The sequence below is a fragment of the Carettochelys insculpta genome, chromosome 1 (assembly GCF_033958435.1).
Source record: "Carettochelys insculpta isolate YL-2023 chromosome 1, ASM3395843v1, whole genome shotgun sequence".
Lineage (NCBI taxonomy): Eukaryota > Metazoa > Chordata > Testudines > Carettochelyidae > Carettochelys > Carettochelys insculpta.
The window spans coordinates 219,264,725-219,288,598 of record NC_134137.1 but is presented as its reverse complement, the minus strand read 5'-3'; the positions used below and the strand labels follow the sequence as shown (position 1 = coordinate 219,288,598).

General features: G+C 42.7%; 1 protein-coding gene and 1 long non-coding RNA gene across 2 annotated transcripts; both read right to left on the bottom strand.

Annotated features, from left to right (window-relative positions):
- Window positions 1-1,939: 1,939 nt before the first annotated feature.
- On the bottom strand, window positions 1,940-3,896 carry LOC142007022 (uncharacterized). Its single transcript, XR_012643884.1, has 3 exons — window positions 3,806-3,896; window positions 2,826-2,884; window positions 1,940-2,036 (listed from the first exon to the last, which is right to left on the bottom strand). It is a non-coding gene; the product is annotated as an uncharacterized LOC142007022 (long non-coding RNA).
- Window positions 3,897-8,769: 4,873 nt separating this feature from the next.
- Window positions 8,770-20,628, bottom strand: LOC142011534 (uncharacterized). Its single transcript, XM_074991243.1, has 5 exons — window positions 19,996-20,628; window positions 13,895-13,997; window positions 12,057-12,175; window positions 10,133-10,234; window positions 8,770-9,060 (listed from the first exon to the last, which is right to left on the bottom strand). The coding sequence occupies exons 1-5, from the start codon at window positions 20,626-20,628 to the stop codon at window positions 8,830-8,832; spliced, it is 1,188 nt and encodes a 395-aa protein (XP_074847344.1). The 3' UTR covers window positions 8,770-8,829.
- Window positions 20,629-23,874: the final 3,246 nt, after the last annotated feature.

Here is a 23,874-nt window from a genome sequence, read left to right as displayed (position 1 = left end):
AGTTGATTGGGCTGTTTGTCTTAATGATCAAAGAGCCCAGATTCTCCTTCCAGATTACAAAAGCTCAGTAACACTCCAGCCCTTGTTAAATGAGTACTTTACTCGCTTATACAAGAGACACATATACTTACCTTTGTTCACTAGACAAGTGAATTCCCCCTGCTAATACCAACCAGCTCCGCACACCCAACTTGCAGCAGCCTGAACCCCACACCACATTTAATGCCCCCCCACCTGCCCCATGGACTCAACCAGCCACCAGGTTTTAACCCTCCCCAACCCAAGGTTCACTTACTTTTCAAAAACAGTGCCACATGCTGCCACTTCTTCACCAAGTTAGGAGCACTAGAAATGACTCAGACTTTTTAGTATCCCTCTTACAAGTTTTTGCCTACAAGCAGAAAGTTGGGAACCAATTGTGCTCATCTAGCAAGGGATGAGTGTACAAAACTTATTTTTGCCACTTTTAAAACACATACTCTGTGCACCTTGCATTTGATGAGTTAAGAAGCAAAATAATACTAATGCACCTCTCTGCTCAACAGAAATTTATTTACAATGCCAGAGTTATTGGCATAACACTGGATTTGGCAACAGCGATTAGAGTTAACTGATTAATTCCTGAAAGTAAGCTGAACACCTGTGTGGCACTATCCCCTGTAAAAAAAAAATAATACACTCTTTATTCTATAGCAGATACAGAAAAATGTAATTTATTTGATATAAAAAGGGCTCTTTGAGTGTCCCAGAATGTACTTTACCTCAGCACGTACTATAGTTACTCTATTTGTATATATTGTTAGACTTCAGCAATTTTATGTATTTTAAATAAATTGTACATATATACTTATGTTCAATGAAACAGAACTTAAGCCTGACAGATAGATACATATTATTTATAGCCTACAGCAATTTAGGTTATTTTTTCTTGACAAAACGCTACTAGGTTTAAAACTAGAATATTCTATACACTGATTTTTATATGACATTCATTTTTACATTGCAGTGTGATTAGCACCCTTAAATCCTAGCTGGGAGTCAATTACACTAAAGTTGCTGTATTCCTTGCAGGACTCAAGGATGCTACTGGAGCATACTGCACTCTGTCCTGTATTAACTTTTCTGATTAGGTGTTATGTCATAATATATGTTTGTACATTTAAGAGGCACACATTTTTTCCTGTGGTTACTAATGCTAGTAAAAATTATTCCCATTAACTCCATATTTAGTAAAAATACATTACTAAGCTGACAATCACTAACTTTATTTAGAAATCCTGCTGGGGCCATCATTAATTTAAAAGAATCAAACAAAAACAGTCTAAGAGAAAGCTTTCCCCCACCATTCCATATTATGGGTGACTGAAAAGCACTGCCCATCTTACTAACTATAACGATCCTTGTATTAAAGCGCTTTCCAAAAAATAATAAATTTAACATCACCACTCACCTTTTATCTGTAGAGTTTGCTTATGTGCAAAGTTCCTAGGGGCTTTGATGTCTCCTCCTCCTGGAGATAATCATGATTAATTCTTTAGACCTACTAGTTTGATTACCTTAGAGTTCCTATACTTGAAAACAGTACTCAAGAACAAACCTGCATGGAGCTTGTTATTTAAAAATAAACTTTTATTTAAACAGTCAATCACAAATGTTATCTTCATGATTCTGGCTGCATTTAAATGTTAGTGATATTGCATATTTGTTCGTGTTTTCAAACCACAGGTTATATAGTTTGGAAAACAAAGGTACCCTCTATGAAGAGGTCTGCATGTACACTAGCAGCCCTAAAATTTGACTAGACATACCCATCTGATATTTTTGCAAGGGGCAGGGACTCATTCCAAAAGACTGAGTCTTTTGAGTATTTTTTCTCTTTCTAAAAAGATCTCAGTTCTTCGCAAGAGCCTGTTAAGTCTTTTCTTAAGATAATCGTTGTCAAAACCTTGGGCATCTTCCAGCATCTGAGAAACAGTTGTCTGTTCTTTCACAGTGTGCCACTTCTCTATTTCAACTCTTGTATTACACAACTGTTCCTGAAAAGGAGAAAAATTAAATACAAAAACACATTGGTTAAAATTAGCTGTAGATTCTGTTGTTCCTATTTGCCTTCTTCCATGAATTAAAAATGCCTCCATGTTATTTCAGAGCCTTTTCTGGGGCAGTAGACATGATTCATACCTGAGAACTAGTAACATAATATTAGAGGGGCTTTCGTGGTAAAGTGCAGGGAAGTCAGACTTCTGTATCATAACTACATAGACAGATGCTTCAGCAGTCCAGTGTTAGCATTGATGTGCACATCAAATTGCGTTTTCAACCCAGTCAATTTCTAAAAGTAACTGATTTTTTTTGAGGAATAAAGAGGAAGGATAGTGAGCCTGCTTTCACTCCAAAGCAATCACTAACTAAGGTAATTAAGACCTTACCATCAGAATTTTATACAAATCTCTTATACTGAGTAGTGGGAATAGTAGTATAACTGCGAAATGTATTTCCCTCATGCTACATAACCAAGCTAAGACTGATTTATATACATTCCATGAATCAATCCATCTGGGACAGCTGAAAAAGTCTCAAGGAAATAGCTTGCCAGGTGACATGCGGCTGCAGCTGAACAACAGTCTGAGCTTTTCTGTTATTACTATTACAGCACCCACCATAGTGATATCTGAACTCTTAGTTAGAGGTCACCCTAAAAAAGTTATTCAAATAGAACATTCACCTGGCAGTATCGGCTGCTGACCCATTTGAGCAGACCATGACTTCCAGTTGTTCTAATAGGCTACGCCTGTGCCTTCATTGCGTTCGCATTCATGACTTACCTGAACGTCTGCTAGTTTTGACTGTGCTGCTTCAACTTTGCATTTCAGAGTCTCCACATCTGTCTGGTGGAAAATAAAAATTAAAACAACTGTGAAGTATATTACAGATGGATAAGCCCGTTAGAGTAGAGGAACTTTTGCAAATCGCGTGGGGCAGAAATGTACCAGAACTTTAAATATGTACATCCCAATACCTGTGTAAAGGGATGGAGTAACACTGTACACAGTTACTGAAACAAATAGTACGACACCTTAAAGGAAGTGCTTGCAGCACAGGCCACAAATGTTCTACACCAGTTGGGTACCCATCACTAGATATGAGCCAAAAAAGGTTTAGACTCAGCCTAATTTGTAACCAATCCATAACATGACAAATATTTGTACGCCTTTGTTACCACGGTCAGCCCCAAATTGGAGCTGCAGACAGGAGTTTAAGAGGGAGTTTGACAGAGGGAGGCCTACAATGGTTAGGAAGACCCGCAACACCTGTGCCACCACTACTTCTGTCTCCTCCACCTGTGCCTGTAGCCAGACAGACTGCCTGACCATGAATGCCTCTACCCAGATCCTGGTGTGGCTTTGCAGGGACTGTAGCTTGCAATTCCCACTCATTGATATCCAGGCTGGGGGGACCATCCAGTCTGAAAGGTGCCTGCTGGTGGAATCTCTCAGGCGACAGGTGAAGGAGCTACAGGAGGAGGTGGCCAGGTTGAGGAGTATCCAACTGCATGAGCAGTTCCTGGATAGTATTCATGTGGAGACAGCTGAGATAACTGTCCCAGTATACAGGACAGCTGATCTACCTATCTATCTCCACCAGTGGTTTATCAGGGTGGACACTGGCAGCTTGTTACTTCTGGCAGTAGGCAGTGTTCCAACTCTGCTCAGAACCCTCCCACTGTGCTACTAGGAAACCGTTACGCTGTACTTGATACAGGAGACAAAGAATTGCCCCGTACAGCAGAGGAGAAGCCTCGTACCCCCAAGGCGGGGAAGTCTGCTGCCACCACTGCGAGGAGGAAACGTAGAGTAGTGGTGGTCGGGGACTCTCTTCTGAGGGGGACGGAGGCGCCCATCTGTCGTCCTGACATTTCATCTTGGGAGGTATGCTGCCTGCCTGGGGCCTGTATCTGAGACATTACGGAGGCATTGTCGAGGATTATCAGGCCCTCTGACTACTATCCCATGCGGGCAGCACTAATGATACTGTGAGGTATGATGCTGAGCAGGTCAAGAGTGACTTCAGGGCTCTGGGGGCACAGGTGAAGGAGTTTGGGGCGCAGGTGGTATTCTTCTCAATCCTGCCTCTAGGGGCCCAGGCAGAGACAGGTGCATCCTAGAGGTGAATGCCTGGCTTCGAAGATGGTGTCGCCAGGAAGGTTTTGGCTTCCTTGACCACGGGATGCTATTCCAGGAAGGACTGCTGGGCAGAGATGGTGTTCACCTTTCGAGGAGGGGAAAGACAGTATTTGGACACAGACTGGCTAACCTAGTGAGGAGGGCTTTAAACTAGGTTCAACAGGGGCAGGGGAGCAAAGCCCACAGGTAAGTGGAGAACATGGAAACCTGGGTGATGGGTCAAAAATGAAAGGCAGCATGGGCAACAATGTCAGAGTAAAAAGAGGGTCAGGGCAAAACAGGGAGGCAAGATCTAATCAATATCTTAGATGCCTATATACAAATGCAAGAAGTATGGGTAATAAGCAGGAAGAACTGGAAGTGCTAATAAATAAATATAACTATGACATCGTTGGCATCACAGAAACTTGGTGGGACAATGCACATGATTGGAATGTTGGTATTGAAGGGTACAGCCTGCTTAGGAAGGATAGACAGGGAAGGTGTTGCCTTGTATATTAAAAATGTACACACTTGGACTGAGGTGGAGATGGATGTAGGAGATGGACATGTTGAGAGTCGCTGTGTTAGACTAAGAGGGGTAAAAAACAAGGGTGATGTCCTGCTAGGCATCTACTACAGGCTGCCTAGCCAGGTGGAAGATGTGGCTTAGGCTTTTTTTTTTTTTAAAACAACTAACAAAGTCAAGCAGGGCCCCAGATTTGGTGGTGATGGGGGACTTCAACTATCCAGATATATGTTGGGAAACTAATACAGCGGGGCACAGACTATCCAGTAAGTTCTTGGACTGTATTGGAGACAATTTTTTGTTCCAAAAGGTTGAAAAAGCTACCGGGGGGAAGCTGTTTTAGATTTGATTTTAACAAATAGGGAGGAATTGGTAGAGAACTTGAAGGCAGCCTGGGTGAAAGTGATCATGAAATCATAGAGTTCACAATCCTAAGGAAGGGTAGAACAGAAAACAGCAAAATAGAGATAATGGATTTCAGGAGGGCAGATTTTGGTAAGGTCCCATGGGAAGCAAAACTGAGGGGAAAAACTGCTGAGGAGAGTTGGCAGTTTTTCAAAGGGACATTATTAAGGGCCCAAAAGCAAGCTATCCCACTGTGTAGGAAATATGGAAAAAGACCGCCTTGGCTTAACCAGGAGATTTTGTATGATCTCAAAATAAAAAAGGAATTGTACAAAAAATGGAAACAAGGAAAAATTACAAAGGATGAATATAGGCAAACAACACAATAATGCAGGAGAAAGATTAGAAAGGCTAAGGCACAAAATGAGCTCAAACTAGCTACAGGCATAAAGGGAAACAAGAAGGCTTTTTATAAATATATTAGAAACAAGAGGAAGACCAGGGACAGAGTAGGGCCATTGCTCAGAGAGGAGAGAGAAACAGTAACAGGGAACTTGGAAATGGCAGAGATGCTTAATGACTTCTTTGTTTCAGTCTTCACTGAGAAGTCTGATGAAGGCATGCCCAACATAGTGAATGCTAGTGGGAAAGGGGTAGGGTTAGAAGTTGAAATAAAAAGAACAAGTTAAAAATCACTTAGGAAAATTAGATGTCTGCAAGTCACCAGGGCCTGATGAAATGCACCCTAGAATACTCAAGGAGCTGATAGAGGAGGTATCTGAGCCTTTATCATCTTTGGAAAATCATGGGAGACAGGAAAAAGATTCCAGAAGACTGGAAAAGGGCAAATACAGTGCCCATCTATAAAAAGGGGAATAAGAATAACCCAGGAAACTGCAGGCCAGTCAGCTTAACTTCAGTGCCAGGAAAGATAATGGAGCAGGTAATTAAAGAAATCATCTGCAAGCACTTGGAAGGTGGTAAGGTAATAGGAAACAGCCAGCCTGGGTTTGTAAAGAATAAATCTTGTCAAACTAATCTGATAGCTTTCTTTGATCAGATAACGAGCCTTGTGGATAGGGGAGAAGCGGTAGATGTGGTATACCTAGACTTTAGTAAAGCATTTGATACAGTCTCTCATGATAGTCTTATAAAAAAACTAGGCAAATACAATTTAGATGACGCTACTATAAGGTGGGTGCATAACTGGCTGGATAACTGTACCCAGAGAGTAGTTCTTAATGGTTCTCAATCCTGCTGGAAAAGTATAACAAGTGGGGTTCCACAGGGTCTGTGTTAGGACCAGTTCTGTTCAATGTCTTCCTCAACAATTTAGATACTGACATAGAAAGTACGCTTATTAAGTTTACAGATGATACCAAGTTGGGAGGGGTTGCAACTGCTTTGGAGGATAGGGTCATAATTCAAAATGGTCTGAGGTAAACAGGATGAAGTTTAATAAGGACAAATGCAAAGTGCTCCACTTGAGAAGGAACAATCAGTTTCACACATACAGAATGGGGAGAAACTACAGCAGAAAGGGATCTAGGGATTATAGTGGGCCACAAGCCAAATATCAGTCAACAGTGTGATGCTGTTGCAAAAAAAGCAAACATGATTCTGGGATGCATTAACAGGTATGTTGTGAACAAGACATGAGAAGTCATTCTTCCGCTCTACTCTGCGCTGGTTAGGCCTCAGCTGGGAGTACTGTGTCCAGTTCTGGGCACCGCAGTTCAAAAAAGATGTGGAGAAACTAGAGAGGGTCCAGAAAAGAGCAACAAGAATGATTTAAAGGTCTAGAGAATGTGACCTATGAAAAAAGGTTGAAAGAATTGGGCTTGTTTAGTTTGGAAAAGAGAAGATTGAGGGGGAGACATGATAGCGGTTTTTAGGTATCTAAAAGGGAGTCATAAGGAGGAAGGAGAAAACTTGTTGTTCTTGGGACTCTGAGGATAGAACAAGAGGCAACAGGCTTAAACTGCAGCAAGGGAGGTTTAGGTTGGATATTAGGAAAAAGTTCCTAACTGTCAGGGTGGTCAAACAGTGGAATAAATTGCCAAGGGAGGTTGTGGAATCTCCATTGCTGGAGATATTTAAGAACAGGTTAGATAGATGTCTATCAGGGATGGTTTAGATAGTACTTGGTCCTGCCATTGGGGCAGGGGGCTGGACTTGATGGCCTCTCGAGGTCCCTTCCCGTCCTAGTGTTCTATGAAATCTTTCCTTTATAATTCTTGATTAAGGCTTCCCCACAAACTAGAAACTGTAGGTGTTGCAGCTGTGTCTGAGCTACCCAAGTATGATCAGATTTATTTTTTAACCAGAAAATTCTTGAAAGCCGTGTAAAGGACTTTCACAGGCTCTACCGGTAGTAAGCAATTTTACTGTCACCCTTTTGACACAAAGCAGTACAGTAAGGTCTGAGTATGTGACCCCCGATTCCTACAATAAACCCTGGAAATGCATGATTTCCAGTTGCACTTAACTCGCTCCCCCCAGCCCTAGATCAACCCTGGCTCAGCACCTGCACATAGAGCTTTAGCTCTAGCTCACCTCCACACATGGCCCAGTTTCCATCCTCCCGCCAAGGTTCAAGACATGCCCCCCTCCCCCACCACATGCAGGTCTTCAGGTCAAGCCCCAGCCCTGGTTCAAACCACCTGTGCACAGCTCCCATTCCATCCTCCCGTCCCAGTTCAACACACACCCCCGCAGCCTGGTTCATTAGCCGAGCAGGGCTCTGGTTCAACTCCACCCCAGGCTTAATCCCCTGCTCCACCCCTGGATTTACCTTTCAGCTGCCTCTCCAGCTGTAGAACGTGTATTCTGCTGAAGAAAAAAATGGACCCCCTCCTACGCGAAGTTCAGGTTATGTAAGCGTGCACGGAAATGAAGCCTCACGTAACTCGAGGGTCTACTGTACATGCTTAATCTGTAAGCTTTGTAACAGTGAGTGGAGAAACTAGCCTTCAATCATTGCACGACTTAATATAATCACCAACTTTCTATGAACCAAGTCTTTTCTCCATAAACTCACTTCTTTCTGCACTCCTGCTGCAATTCCATTATCTTTACACCCAAAACCATTCAATATGCTGGAATTCTACCCCAGATTCTATTTCTTTACAGTTCTGCACACAGTGCTTTAGAAAGCCAAAAAGAGTGGTTTTCAAAGATAGATTATAGGCAATAACAGAATTTACTTGTGCTTCCTGCATGCCATGTTCTGCTTCCTGTATCCGTTGTTTACAAGACTCTCTTCCCAGCCTGGAAAACAGATACATTAACATCTCCCTACTATGCTCCCTATTTCTGATGGTCATCAGAACCCTTTAATGGAATTACAACCTTTTTAATAAATAGAAGAAAATATTTCTTCACAGAATGCATACTTGACCTATGGAACTCTGCCATTGGAAGTTGTAAAGGGCACAACTATAACAGGTTAAAGGACAATATATTCATAGATGATAGGCCCCATCGGTGGCTATTAGCAAGGATAGTGTCCCTAGCCTCTGTTTGGCCAGAAGGTGGGAATAGATGACAGGTGATAGACCACAATGAATAACTGTATTACTGTCTCCCTCTGGGGGGCACCTGATCTTGGCCACACCACATCAGACCGTTCTTATGTTAAGTTCCTCAGTCCTCAAAAGAGAGAGAAGTGGTAGCTTAAGTTTCAGCCTACCACAGTCTTACTCCAGGCATAGTGTATTGTACAGAATCAAGTTGCAGTTACGTTACAAAAAAAGATCTCCCACCCCAGTTCTCTAAATCTGCTGGTTTCCTCTACCTTAGTCCATGTTTCTGAGGCAGGTGGTCAAGGGAATGTGTTAGCTTTTTTAGCTCTTTTGAAAATGCCTGAAGTTCAGCCCGCTCTTGCTTTTGAGTATGCTGCAGTTTCACAGGATTCAGCTGCTCAAGCACAGCTTTTGGTGACAATGCTTCAACGGTGGCAGGATCCATTCTCTTACCCAGGAATGCTCTTCCAAGTTGGACTGTTCTATCATAAGACGTTTTCTGAAATTAAAGCAGAAAAAAAGAGCTTCATTAACAGCAAAAAACACAAACAGTTATGACACAACAGGTTTCATGCGAGAATACAGTTATATACTCTTGGCTAAACAATTAGAATAAAATGCATACTAAATTAGGTATAATCCAAACCACTGTGTATCATAACCTCTCAGGCTATGTCTAGCCTGCAGGCTTCCATCAACAGAAGTTTTGTCAACACAGTGTGCATTTAGACTGCAGATCTGTCAGAGGAGATCTGCTGGTTGGGAGTATTCTGTTGACATCACTGTACATCTCATTCCACAAGAAAGAAGGGATGTCTCGAGAGAGGGGGTGTTTTTCGACCAGTGGCCCTGTGTGGACAGGCCAAATGTTGGAAAAGCCTCTCCTGAAAGAGCTGTCAGCAATCTAGATGTAGCCTTAGATAAGCTCAACAGATGTTTTGTTTTAACATGCAATCTTACCTGTTTACAAACATTAAAGAACAAATAATTGGCAAGACTTCTTACATGAGTCAGGTGATTTTTAATAACCACAGTCAGGTTTATGTTTAAGGTCTCATCTGAAAAGCAACATCTCCAGCAGCAGAATGGACTCTAGTGCTATCTTTTGTCATTGGCTGAGTAGTAACCAATTCTGAAGAGAGTGACACTTCTGAATTGGTAACAATTCATTACTGCCTGCACCATCTAGGTGCTTCTACAATATCTGCCATATTTAAGTTCTGTTCCAGCATGATGCTGTAATAACAACCTATGAAATACAAAGATCACAACACACTCTGCAAGAGGAGTTCTTATTCTTTAAGCCACCCTCACACTCTCAGTCACAACTTCTTTTAAGTCCTTCAGTCACAGTGACTGTAGCTAGTGAGCTGTCGAACAGGCTCTTACAGAAGACAAGTAAGGTGCTGTTGAGTGCTCACAAGAAACTTGCTCTCCCTGCACACTCAGGAAGATACACTGGGAATAAAGAACATTAAACCACAAAGCCTATTACTTGAACTGAAGAAAAGGAGACAAAAAATTGGCAGCATTAATTTTGCACTGTAGCTTATACCAAGTGGGTCAGTTACCATTTGTACAATTTCTTCGTGTACTTTCTCTCGCTGTGCCAGTAGCAGCTCCTTTGTCTGAACCATGCTCATTAGTTCCTTTTGTAGATGTAAATATTTTGCCTGAAAAAGCAGTTTGGAACCTAGTATCACACACAAAGGTTCTTTAAATAGTCTATATAAATATAAAGCATTTCCAGCTGATAAAAGTGTTCCTAGAAAAGAGGTTGCTATTTTTGCATGCTCCAAATGATTTCTGAGTTTTAAAAACAAACAAACAAAAAACCCAAACCACTGTATAGATTTTAAATCAGATAAACTATTGGAGCTGGTTCCTCACCAGTCAGTATTGCAGATGGACTTTGCTTCTACTCTTATACACATTTACAGAACTATTCATCAGCATATCCCACTCTAGGATGGCTAATCTCTGTTTTTGATTATCTCTCAGTCGAAACTGGGCGGCGGGCATGACCCTGCATGCCCCACCTGTGCATCACATCTGCTCTACACCTTGAGGGGTGAGCCAGATGTCTCCAGGCAGAAATTTGGGGGTAGGGAGTGGTGACCCTGAATGCCCTGTCCACCCTCTGATCAGCAATTCCAGAAATGAAAAGTCATTTCAGTGGAGGAGGTTGGGGGGGGTGGGGGAGAAAGACAGCAACAGTGGCAATTTCCCAAGAACATTAGCCCTAATTATGACCATAACTAAGCCAGTAGGGCTCATACTCCACTACAACGTCGATCCTGCACATACTGATCAGCCAGTTATTTGTTTATGCTCTTTCACAAACTTACTCTTACCAGACCGATTGCCCTGCAGACCTCCATTACAGATGGAGCACTGGCAGTGCAAGCTTTGACCCACAGGGATGGATGTGCATGAGGAATAAAAGGGCATTTAATTTTTGGTTTCTCAGAGACTGGTAACAAGGGTGCAAATCATACTCCCAGAAGAAGTCTGACCCAGAAACTTACACTCTGCACATGTATATTGTCAATGCAGACAATGAAAATGATTCACTCAGTAGAGACTTAGTGAAACCTCTAATCTAAGGTAACCCAGGGAGGCTGGAGAGGGTTGTGGGAGAGGCCTGTGGGCCAGACACATGACACCTTACTTCCCAGAGCCCAGCTACAGGCTCTGTTCTGTTCACTCTGTTCTGATGCAGGTGTGGCCCTGGCCTTCCCCACCCCTTGCCAGAGCCAGGTCTTCCTGGTTCATTTCCATCCCAGGCAAATGAGGATCAAGCTGGGCAACCAGAACATGCAGATGCTCTATAACTACTGAGCTGGCCAGCAGCTCTGCAGCCCCAATTCTGTAGGGAATACATGAAATTTTGTGCAAATTTTGCACAATGCAATTGTACAGAATTTCCAGAGTGAAATCAGAAGTAATATATGAAGATAAACATCTCATAGGGACCTTGGGAGGCCATCAAGTCCAGTACCCTGCCATCTTGGCAGAAACAAGCACAGTCCTTTTTCTTTAAATCCATTTGCTCAAGAGCCCTAAATGGCCCCCTCAAGGATTGAACTCACAAGCCTGGGTTTAGCACGCTAAGCTCAGTGGTTTGCACATGTCTCTACCAGGGCACATGGTCTTGTGAGCTACCAGTCCATTGGCTACTACATACAGACCAATTTATATCACACAAATCAGCTGTGTAGGAGAGCACACCAAGAGTGGAACACACATGTGCAAATCACAGAAACATAAAACACTAGAACAGGAATGGATCTCAAGAGGTCATTGAGTCCGGTTCCCTGTCCTCAAAGAAGAGCACAACTAGATGACAGCAAAGTAATACTGGAGGTTTAGAATTTGTTTCTGATTAGAGAACAAGTATTACCAACTCTCCCTCAGTTATTCAGGGAAAAACAAAACAAAGATAACAAAACAGATCTTTTAAAGCCTTAGATAGAAACTAAAATACAATCTTACCTTCAATTTCTGTGCTTGTTCTCGGTTTTTCATGTCTTGAAGAAATTCCATATCTTCTTTAGTGCACTGGTAATCTTTTATTCTGTTAATCATCATTGATATATTCATCTCACTCAATCCTAGTCACATACAGAAAAAAAAGTTTTCAAGGAACCAGAAGCTCACATGGAGGCTCATTACTGCCATATATCTGCGTATGCCCCAAATCTCAGGCCAGATTCAGTGCCACTGTCTTCAAATGGGAATTAATAGCATCAGTTTTAATAGGAATAATAATTAGTACTTAAAGTGCTCTGACAATTATGAGGTGAGCAAAGTCATTTATTAGCATGGTGAAGAACAGGAGGGAAGCTGTCTACTTTGTATTCCATAAGCAAAGCAAAGACTTTGAGGTGCAATGAGGATGACACTGGGAAAAACATAGTAAAGGGAATTTTAAATGAAGATGTACTGCTAATCTTTAGATTCCCAATAATAAAGTGTGTTGCCTGTCTCACCTCTTTTAGAAGCAAAGAATAACTATTAAAAGCTTTAGGCAAATAAGCCGTAAGATCAGAAATATTTCAGTTTGACCTAACCTTTGCCAAGTGAGAGAAAGCAAAACTTCAAGTTTAATGGTTAGCTGTGCTCTATCATGATACCGAAAACTCTTTCATATCCAGCAGCCCCAGGACTGTGAGGTTGCCAGATATTCAAATATTCTGGACAATAGAGAGGTATACCTAGCAACGCGTAACACTAAAGAAAAACAAGATTAGATACTAAGAAACAAAAAAATGTATGCAAAGTACTTTATTTACCAACAATAGTAGTTTTGTACACTGTAAACTTATACTGTATTTGCCGTATTTATTAGTATTTACTTTCACTGTACTGTAAATATGGAAAACATAACTAAAATTTACTCATGGTTAAAATGCCAGTTATTTGCGATTTCCAGATGATAAAATGCTAGCTATGAAAGAGTTTACTGAATTTGGAATTAAGGATAGCTAGAAAAAAAAAACAAACACACTATAAACAGGAAAATGTTTCTAACAACAAAATCTATTAAAGCATGGACTTGTTTCCTGGGCAACACTAGAAGCTCTAAGTCATTTTAAACAAGCTGGACAGCAGTACAAAATACTGTATGTTGTGAAGAAACTGGCAAGGAGCGACAAAAAGACAAGACAGCTCCTGTTAACTGTTCCTCAATTTCTACAATACAAAGTGTTACAAAGGTCTGTAGATATACAGTTTGGTGGCACACTGCACACTGAGTGCCTGCCATTCGTGAGGAAGCACTAGGTATAGCTACTATGCAGGGAAATGCATCTCTTCTGTGGAAGTGAGAGCCATTACATAAAAACCAAAAAACTTAAACCATAAAGTGGGCACTGCATGTTAGCACTTTTCCCACTGCGATGCAGATACAAGGCCTCTGAGTGACAGAAGTGAATGAAAAATTTACTTAGTTCACCAAGCACTAGGCTGATTGCAAAGTTTTGTTTTGATTTTTTTTTCTGGTTTTCATTTTGTATTAATAACTGTTCTAGCAAGATATGGTGATGACAGTAACTAGAGAACATGCATTTTCATTCACTCACTGTTGCATATATAACCCATGTTGTAAAATAATCTGAAATTATCTTCTAGCTATTCAAATAGGCACTATTACATATTTAGTAAGTTTGGAATGGTATTAGTTTAAAATTTATAATTGTACTACAAAATCTGAGGTCTCCACACTCCTCTGAAACTTGTATGAGGATTGTGATTTAGGAGCACATGCAGTAGCAAGCTAATGGACAAACACGTCTTAACAAAAATATATAAACAATGAAATCAGCACATGCCTTGAACTGGTATCTCACTTATTCGCTTGTTTGTTGAAGAAATAGGGAAACACTTTGGTTCTGGAGAATCTTGCAAAGGTTCAACTGGTTCTTGTAATTCTTGCTGTAAAGGACACAGATATTTACTACTAATAAACAAAAATCTTCACACAGTATGTACAGAATATAAGCTTCTTTGTAGCTGTTGAACACACTGATATTACTCATGAGCAGATTATATATATGGGATCCAACATACAAGCAACGGAGTGCTTCGGGCTACTTATATAAGGCCTAGTCTACACTGAGAAATGAAGTTGGTATGCCATTATAGTCAGTGGTGGGCAACCTGCAGCCCACTGGGGCTCCACCTGTAGCTTGCAGACCTCCTGGGTGCCTCCTTCCCCATGTAGACTAACAAATATTTTGGATAGTAACAGAGAGGTAGCGGTGTTAGTCTGTACTCCAACAAAACAAAGCAGGAGAAATGTAGAACTTTAAAGACTAACAAATGATTTATTTAGTGATGAGCTTTCGTGGGACAGACCCACTTCTTCAAATCATTTTGGAGCATAAGCTTTTGTGGGCAAAGACCTGCTTTGTCAAATGCGTGACTGGGGGGTTCCAGAGGAGGGTTTAAAGAGGGAGTCTCAGTCAAGGGGAGGGCCAGAGTTGACAAGGTCTCTTCAGTCACAGAGGACGTGGCCCATTATCAACAGTTAATGTGGAGTTGGGAACATCCACAGAGAAGAAATGAAGTCAGTTCAGTCAGGGAGGATGTGGCCCATCATCAGTAGCTGAAGTGGAGATTTGAACATCAAGAGTCGAGAAACTGCTTTTGTAATGGGCCAACCACTCCCAGTCTTTGTTCAATCCTTGGTTGATGGTGTCAAATTTGCAAATGAACTGTAGCTCTGCAGTTTCTCTTTGGAGTTTGTTTCTGAAGTGTTTTTGTTGTAGGACTGCTACTTTTAAATGTTACTGAGTATCCAGAGAAATTGAAATGTTCTCCTACAGGTTTTTATATGTTATCATTCCTGATATCCGATTTGTGTCCATTTATTATTTACGTAGAGACTGTTTGGCCAAAGTAAATTGCAGTGGGACATTGCTGGCACATGATGGCATATATTATATTAGTAGATGTGCAGGTGAAAGAGCCCCTGATGGTGTGGCTGATGTGGTTAGGTCCTGCGATGATATCCCTGGTGTAGATATGTAAGCAGAGCTGGCACTGAGGTTTGTTGCAGGGATTGGTTCCAGGCTTAGAGTTATGCGGTGTAGTCTACAGCTGCTCGTGAGAATTTGTTTCCTCACTTCTTACGTGGGTACTGTAGTTTCAGGAAAGCTTGGTAAAGGTCTTGTAGATGTTTGTCTCTATCTGAGGGATTGGATCAAATGCGGTTGTACCTTAGTGCCTGGCTGTATACAATGGATCATGTCATGTGACCCTCACATTCCTGCGCCTCGGAGCCTTGCATGTTTATGCTTCCCCCTCCCATGCAGCACCTTCTGAGGAGGCACAAACCGCCTAATTTGCACTCTCCCTCGGAGGGTGGAGGAGCAGTGAAGTGTGGGGCTCTGGTACCCCTGTGCATGGGAGACATGGGGTGTGAGGAGATGACAAAGAAGCTGCAGGTGAAACCCCAGCAGAACGGGCAGAGCAACTCATGGCCCATTCACTATTCATGGTTGGAGAACAACAAGAAGTCTTATCGCACCTTATAGACTAACAGATATTTTGGAGCATAAGCTTTCGTGGGCAAAGACTCTCTTCATCAGAGCTGCATCTGATGAAGCGGGTCTTTGCCCACGAAAGCTTATGCTCCAAAATATCCATTAATTTATAAGGTGCCACAAGACTTCTTGTCATTCTTGAAGCTACAGAGTAACACGGCTACCTCTCTGATACTTGTCACCATGCAAGGCACTACATTTAGCCGCAATGAGTGGAAATCCATCAACCTCGTGAAGAAACTTGCACAGATAGACAGACATCGTCTTCCTCTCCAAATGCAAACAGAATGACATCATACCAAAAGGACTGAAGGTGAAAAACCCACTGAAACCAGCATACTACACAGATTGCAGTGAGAGATTGTGCCACACACTCTCTAAGAAACCACCTAATCAGCATCCTGTACAACAAACAGGGCTACATCAAAAGAGAGCTCTCAAATTTGGAGACCCTCTTAAATGAACCATCTTCCATGGAAACCTCCACATGGCTGCACTTTACTAGAACAAGACAGGAGATTTACAACACACATTTCTCTTCTTTCCAGAAGAAAAAGGACTGTAAACTATGTAAACTCCTACTTTCCACATGGGGCTACAATACTGGTACCCCTAACTCACCCAGCAATATTGTCAATCTATCCAACTACACACACAGCCCAGCAGAAGAATCTGCCCTTTCTCGAGGACTCTCTTTCTGTCCTACCACCCCCACACACTTGCTACAGTTCTGTGGTGATCTGGAAGCCTTCTTTCGCCATCTACGACTCAAGGAATACTTCCAACATGACACTGAACAGCACACTGACCCACAGGTACCCTCCTACCTATGGTACAAGAAAAAGAATTCCTCATGCACTCCTCTGATGGTCGAAATGACAAACTGGACCTATACACGGAATGCTTCCGCTGGCATGCACAGGCAGAAATTGTGGAAAAGCAGCATCGCTTACCCCATAACCTCAGCCATATAGAGCGCAATGCCATCAACAGCCTCAGAAACAACTCTGATGTTGTCATCCAAGAGGCCAACAAGGGAGGCGCTGTTGTCATCATGAATAGGGGCTGCCAAAAGGAGGCTGCCAGGCAACTCTCCAATACCACATTCTACAGGCCTCTGTCTAAGGATCCCACCAAGGAATACACAAAGAAACTACAGTATCTGCTCAAGACCGTCCCTGTAAAAACACAGGAACACATTTACACCCCTTGAACCCAAACCAGGTTTATTCTACCTGCTACCCAAAATCCATAAACCTGGAAATCCCAGACGCCCCATCATCTCAGGCATTGGCACCCTCACCACAGGATTGTCTGGATACGTGGACTCTCTACTTAAGACCCTGAGCTACCAGCACTCCCAGCTTTCTTCACGATACCACCGACTTCCTCAGGAAACTACAATCCATTGTGTCAGGTATCAGAGGGGTAGCCGTGTTAGTCTGGATCTGGATCTGTAACAGCAACGAAGGGTCCTGTGGCACCTTATAGACTAACACAAAAGTTTTGAGCATGAGCTTTCGTGAGCAAAGACTCACTTCATCAGATGCTGGTCATGGAAGTCTGCAGAGCCAGATATAAATAAGCCAGGGCAAGGCTGGGGTAACAGCCTTGGTTATCCCCAGCCTTGCCCTGGCTTATTTATACCTGGCTCTGCAGACTTCCATGACCAGCATCTGATGAAGTGAGTCTTTGCTCACGAAAGCTCATGCTCAAAACTTTTGTGTTAGTCTATAAGGTACCATAGGACCCTTCGCTGCTGTTATAATCCATTGGTGACCTTCCTGAAAACACCATCCTGGCCACCATGGATGTAGAGGCCCTTTACACCAATATCCCACATGAAGATGGGCTGTTAGGAACATTATTCCTGATGGGACCAAGGCACAAATGGTGGCAGAGCTTTGTGACTTTGTCCTCATCCACAACTATTCCAGATTTGGGGACAAATTATACCTTCAAATCAGTGGCACTGCTATGGGCATGCGCATGGCCCCACAGTATGCCAACATTTTTATGGCTGACTCGGAACAACGGGTTTCTCAGTTCTCGTACCCTGGCGCCCCTCCTCTACCTGCGCTACATTGATGACATCTTCATCATCTGGACCCATGGGAAGGAGGCTTTTGAAGAGTTTCACCGTGATTTCAACAGTTTCCACCCCACCATCAATCTTAGCCTGGACCAGTCCACACAAGAAATTCACTTCCTGGATACTACTGTGCAGATAAGTGACGGTCACATAAATACCACCCTATACCAAAAACACACGGATCGCTATGCTTATCTACACACCTCCAGCTTTCATCCAGGACACACTACATGATCCATTGTTTACAGCCAAGCACTAAGGTACAACCATATTTGCTCTGATCGATCAGACAGAGACAAACATCTACAAGACCTTTTCCAAGCCTTCCTCAAACTACAATACTCACCTAAGGAAGTGAGGAAACAGATAGATAGAGTCAGACGGGTACCCAGAAACCACCTGCTACAAGACAGGCCTTGCAAAGAAAATGAGAGAACACCACTGACCATCACATACAGCCCCCACCTAAGGCCTCTCCAGCGCATCATCAGTGATCTGCAACCCATCCTTAACAATGATCCTTCACTCTCACAGACCTTGGGAGGCAGGCCTGTCCTTGCCTATAGACAGCCTGCCAACCTTAAACAAATCCTCACCAGCCACTACAAATCACAAACCAGTGACTCTAGGCCAGGAACCAGCCCCTGCAACAGTTCTCGCTGCCAACTCTGCTCACATATCTACACCAGTGATATCACCACAGAACCTAACACCAATTATACCATCAGGGACTCCTTTACCTGCACTTCTACTAATATAATATATGCCATCATGTGCCAGCAATGCCCCACTACAATTTACATTGGCCAAACTGGACAGTCTCTCTGTAAAAGAATAAATGGACATAAATCAGACATCAGGAACGGTAACGTACAGAAGCCTGTGGTGGGACACTTCAATCTCCCTGGACACTCAGTGGCAGATTTAAGGGTGACAGTCCTGAAACAAAAACATTTCAAAAAAATCAAATGGAGAGATAAATCTCTGAGCTGCAATTTATTTGCAAATTTCACTCCATTAATCATGGATTAAACAGGGACTAGGAGTGGCTCGCAGCTTACAAAGGCAGTTTCTCTGCTCTGGGTGCTAATATCTCACCATTAGACTCTGACAAAGACTCACATTCCCCCGTCTGATCTGACTTGTTTTTTCCTCTTTTGATAAGTACTGTTGATACTGAGCCATTTCCACCTTGCTGAATAGACCTTGTCAGCTCTGGCCCTCTCTCTTACTGGGACCCCACTCTTTAAATACCCCTCTGAAACCACCCCCACCCCCACTCATGCATCTGATGAAGTGGGTCTTTGCCCACGAAAGCTTAGGCTCCAAAATATCTATTAGTCTATAAGGTGCCACAAGACTTCTTGTTGTTCTCGAAGCTACAGACTAATACGGCTACCTCTCTGATACTATTCATGGTTGCTTATCCACATGTTCTAAGGGATACTTTTCCCTGGCACAAACAGCATGAGGTTCATGGGAAAATTTTCCTGTAAATCTAGCTGCCACTTCTCCAGGACATGGAGTACCCATCCTCACCAGAGAACCCCTCCCACAGCTGTAGGTAGCACCATCACTGAAGTGTTACAGCAGTGCAGAAATTTGTATGTGTAAATAGGCCCTTGGATTAGTCAAAACACCTTACTAGTAGGTTTATCCTGGCAAACTTCTTCTGAGTGAAATATTCTTCTAGGAGGTTTTCCATTGTTAATTTTTGGCTTGGTTTTCAAGTGCTGCTACTTAAAGACAATCTGGAACTTTTGCATGGCTTTGCAAAGAATTTTAGAGGGATTTGTTTTTTTTAAAAAAAAAAAAAAAAGGCGGGGGTGGGCACCAGTCCTGCAACGGGACTCACGAAGGCAAATACTTACTTTCTACTGATTTCAACAAAACTATGTGCAGATGTAGGAATGAATTTGCCAACAAAAAGCCCAATTCCAGTAATTATTTCTCCAGTAAGGATGAGCCAGTGCAAGCTGAATGCAAGATCAGAACCTACATATGCAACAAATTGAAGTAGTACTGTAGTGTGGATTTCAAACACAACCTATTTTTAAAAAAGTCTTCCCCTATTCCTAACTATAAGGCTATGATGGACAGACAGACAAAGTCCTAACGATTACCCAAGAGCAGACACAAACGCTTTCCGTGGACCACCAGCCAACCACCCATGATGACAAAATACTATCATGTTTATGAAAGAGTTAGAACTGCAAGGAAATCATTTTGTAAAACCATTATTTCCATGAGACACAATAATCAGCTCTAAATCAACTCAAAGATGACATCATACCTCATCCTTTTCTGTAATGCCAGAGGTGCTGTAGTGGTCATCAGGCTGCTGTGTACACTGGCAAATGGAATCTTTTCTCCTAGTGTAAACCCATGCATTTGAGGCACAAGCCTCTACAGAAGTCTGCACCCTCAGAAGTTTCTCTGATGCTGACGTATTAATCTGTAACTTGATCGCATCACATTCTGAATGACTAATTCCAATTACACCTGCTGAAAGTCTCTCATTCAGTACTGTATGGTCTTTTAAAGCTTCCTCCAAGAATTTCCCTTGTTGATTTGTATAGTTTGGGGTACGAGGAATTTCTCTTCCTGTAGGAATAATATTGTCTTTAAAAGTTGTTATACTCCATTCTCCTAACCTGGGATTGTTTTTCAAAGAGCAAGATCCTTCTCCCCAAGATGGCAACAGTCGTCTGATTTGTGGAGCAGTTCTTGGAGTTTTCAGACCAAGACACGGAACATGCTGAGGGGCTGAACAAAGGTTTTTGCATTTGAGTTCATTGTTTTTCTTGGATTTGCCATTCTCTCTTTCAGTCACATTAAGATTACTTATTTCACTGAGAATATTTTCAACTTCATTTTTATTTAGAGCAGTTTTAAAGAAACTTGCATCTAATTTCCTTGTCTCCATGTCTTCTCCCAGTTGTATAAAGCATCTGATATAGAATAAGGAAAAGATGAAGAAAAATTAGCTTTCTCTAATGCCCAATAATAGGAAAAATTAAAAGTCTTTACAATTATCCAAGAATGAAAGAAGTGACTGAAAATTAAATTTAAGACATAGCTACATCTCAAGTACAGTTCTACTCAATAAAAACTAAAAATGTCACTTTCTTATTCAATAGAGGTGCTCAACTTGTGTATTCAGAATCAGCTACATACTTAAATTACTTTTTAGCATTGTTAAGCCCTGAAGAGCCATTACAGTAATGCAAAAGTTGGAACGTTTTCCAGCTCACTCATCATCAACAGAATTGTAGCCTTGATCACCGATACTGAACTTAAATGGTCAAAATTCTGACTAGAGAATGTTTTCGGTCTGAGGTAACAGGGAAAAACCCATCTTTGCTTTTAAATCCCCATTATGAATTTGAACAATTTCCAGTCAGGAAGAATCAAGGTGTTGCTGAGAAAATGAGCATTTTATAATTGAGTCATTGAGAATCATTAAGCATGGAACCTGCTGCTGCCATTTTTAAAGTAATGTCAAAAGCATAATTGCTCTGGAAGATCCTGCACACTTCCTGAATTCTCTGCTGTAGTAAGTAACATTGCAAAAAATTACAGCAGGCAGCTGTCATGAACAATGCAACATTTTCAGACATATCAGGCTAGAAGTTATCACTGAAGACTCTGCAGGACAAGCTTGATTTGAGACCCCAAGGGCATTTTGAGAGTTAAAATAAAATAAAAACAAAGCATTTTAGTCCACATTTCACCTCCCTTCTGTGGTTTTGTAAAATTCCTACCTTCTCCAAAATGAAAGGGAAGTTTAAAAAAGTCACATACTTTTGGGTTTTAACTGTGAATGTAAGTTTCAAGCCAAAGGGAAAAGATGCAGAAGTTGGGATGCAGAAAAATAAGAGACTGCAAGGGGGTGGGGCTTCCAATGTATGTTTCTTTCAGTAGGCCCCTCGATAAACCTACTAGTGGAGGAACCACATGTCTGCAGCTTAGGTCTTTTGTTTAGGAATAGCTCTGAGTCAGCATCACTGTTGACTCTGAAATACAAGGCTGAGGTTTGCATTAACTGACCTTGAAGCGGGGTAAATTGTGTACCAGTTGGTGCAAACTCCAGCTCACCCCTGGTTCTGTTTAGCCCGTTTACTTTCACTGATTTCACAAAAACTTAGCCCGGTTAAAGCACCGCAAGCCCCCAGCGAAGGGGAACCTGGGTCAGTATAGCACCGGCTTAACTCCACTACGAATCCTTTAGACAAGCTCCAGGTTTAACTATCACACAGAGCTGCGCCCATGTGGCTAAAGTGCGATTCCAGGAGGCAGCGCAGCCTGGGGCTGGAGCACAGGACGGGGCCTCAGGCGAGCGGGGGCTGCTCCTGGCCCTCCCTCTGCTAGGCTACGCTCAGCACACACACAACGCGCGCACCCACCCAGCGCTGGCTCCCCCCATCCCCTCTGTTCCGGGCCTCCCTCCGGGGCCTTCTTCTGCCCCGCGGCGCCCGCCAGCAGGCGCCTCAGGCCCTCACCTCTCGGCGAGGCGACCGTCTTACTGCCCTGCCCGAGCGGCGCTCACCCGACGGAACCAGTTTCAGCCCAGCACGCGTCTACACCGGGCGCCCAATCCGAATTCGGCAAACGCGGAGGGACAAGACCGCGTCACGGGTCTCGCCCCTGCTGCGAGGGACCCCAGACCCTCTAGCCGTTACTGACTTCCTCGCACTGCGGCAGCCCCCAGCGGCGCTTTCAAACTGCCGCTCCCCGGCCTCTCATTGGGCAGAACGACCAGCGACAAGGCCCAGCTGATTGGCCCGCCGCTCCAGGCCGCTTGACTGGCTACCTCTCGGACCAATCAGACGCAAGCAGCCTGACTTACGCACCGAGCACGCTGGTGTGTAAGCACGCACCCCCTAGAGCCCGGCTCCGAGAGGGCAGGGTTCCCTGCTTCCTCTTCTACACCACTCTAACTGGGGAAGGGAAGCGCTAGCAGTCACATACCCCTATAGTGTCAAGGCATGAAACGGAGTCAAGTCGGATCTAATTCGCAACGGTGTAAATCTGAAGCAGCAACCTGAATTACACCATTGTAAAAACGAGAGCCAAACCGGGCCGAGGTTCTCAATTCCCATAAAATATACATGGTGTTGTTAACGAAATGTATTATTTTGATCCCGCTTTATACAGGTGCCATATTCTTACCGGCTCTGACCAAGCGCTCTGGCCCCATTTTCAAATCAGAACAAACTCTGAAAAAATAGTAGTGACACCATTTAATTACACAGTTATCAAGAGATTAAAAAAATAAGAGGGATTATTTCTAGCACTGCACAAGACAAGACTGAAGTGCAAATAAGGGCTAAACAGAGGGTACTTATGTTACACTGCAATAAAACATTATTTCACTTTAAAGTCATATTTATCCCTACAACAAATTAAAATTAGATGAGACAACAAAATTACCTTTGCTCTGCAGGAACCATTAGTAGATTTTTACAGCTGAAATCTTCTCAAATACTGGTTCAAGTATTCAGGTACAGGTTGAACCTCTCTAGTCTGGCATCCTTGGGACCTGACCGATGCCAAACAAGAATTTGCCAGCCCATGGGAGGTCAATATTGTCTAGTAGCATTACCAGCACTTCCACTGCTTACTGGGTGCTCAGAAGACATTTATGGGTAAATTACAGCTAAATAACAGCACAGAACACTGAGAGCCAGGACTGGTGGCTGTAAACAAACCTTATGGGACCACAGGCAACACCCATAATAAGTGGTTGTCTGGCTAACTACAATCATGGTGGATTACAGATGTTACTGGTTGAGAGCGTGCCAGACTACACAGGTTCAACCTGCACCAAAGTGAGGAGTACAATTTAAGTGTCTACATAGAGAAGATGACCAAATACAAAGAAATTGCACACAACTTCCCTCAAAGGTGCAGGAGGATTGCAAAAGATCTTCATGATGGTAAAAACGTAGAAGCACAAATCTAGTTCTATTAAGATGCCATATGACAAGTACTCAGACTTTTAATTTGTATTTCTCATAAAAGGCGGTACCTGCAGCAGCACTGCACTTCTATGGCCAAGTTGAGTTATTGTTTTGGGTCTATCTTAGACAAACTGAATTCCCAACATCTTTGGTTTTCTTTGGAGGTCCTTCATCCACGTACTTGATAAGCCTCAGCTTGCAAGTTCCAG

Bases quoted from the DNA above. Each gene is read 5' to 3' on its own strand.
- LOC142011534 (XM_074991243.1), bottom strand. From the start codon at position 20,628: ATGGAGACAAGGAAATTAGATGCAAGTTTCTTTAAAACTGCTCTAAAT. The intron at 13,998-19,995 runs GTATGATGTCAT...TGTCCTTTACAG, and splicing joins GCATTACAGAAAAGGATGAG to CAAGAATTACAAGAACCAGT. The intron at 10,235-12,056 runs GTAAGATTGTAT...CTGCTTTTTCAG, and splicing joins AACAAGCACAGAAATTGAAG to GCAAAATATTTACATCTACA.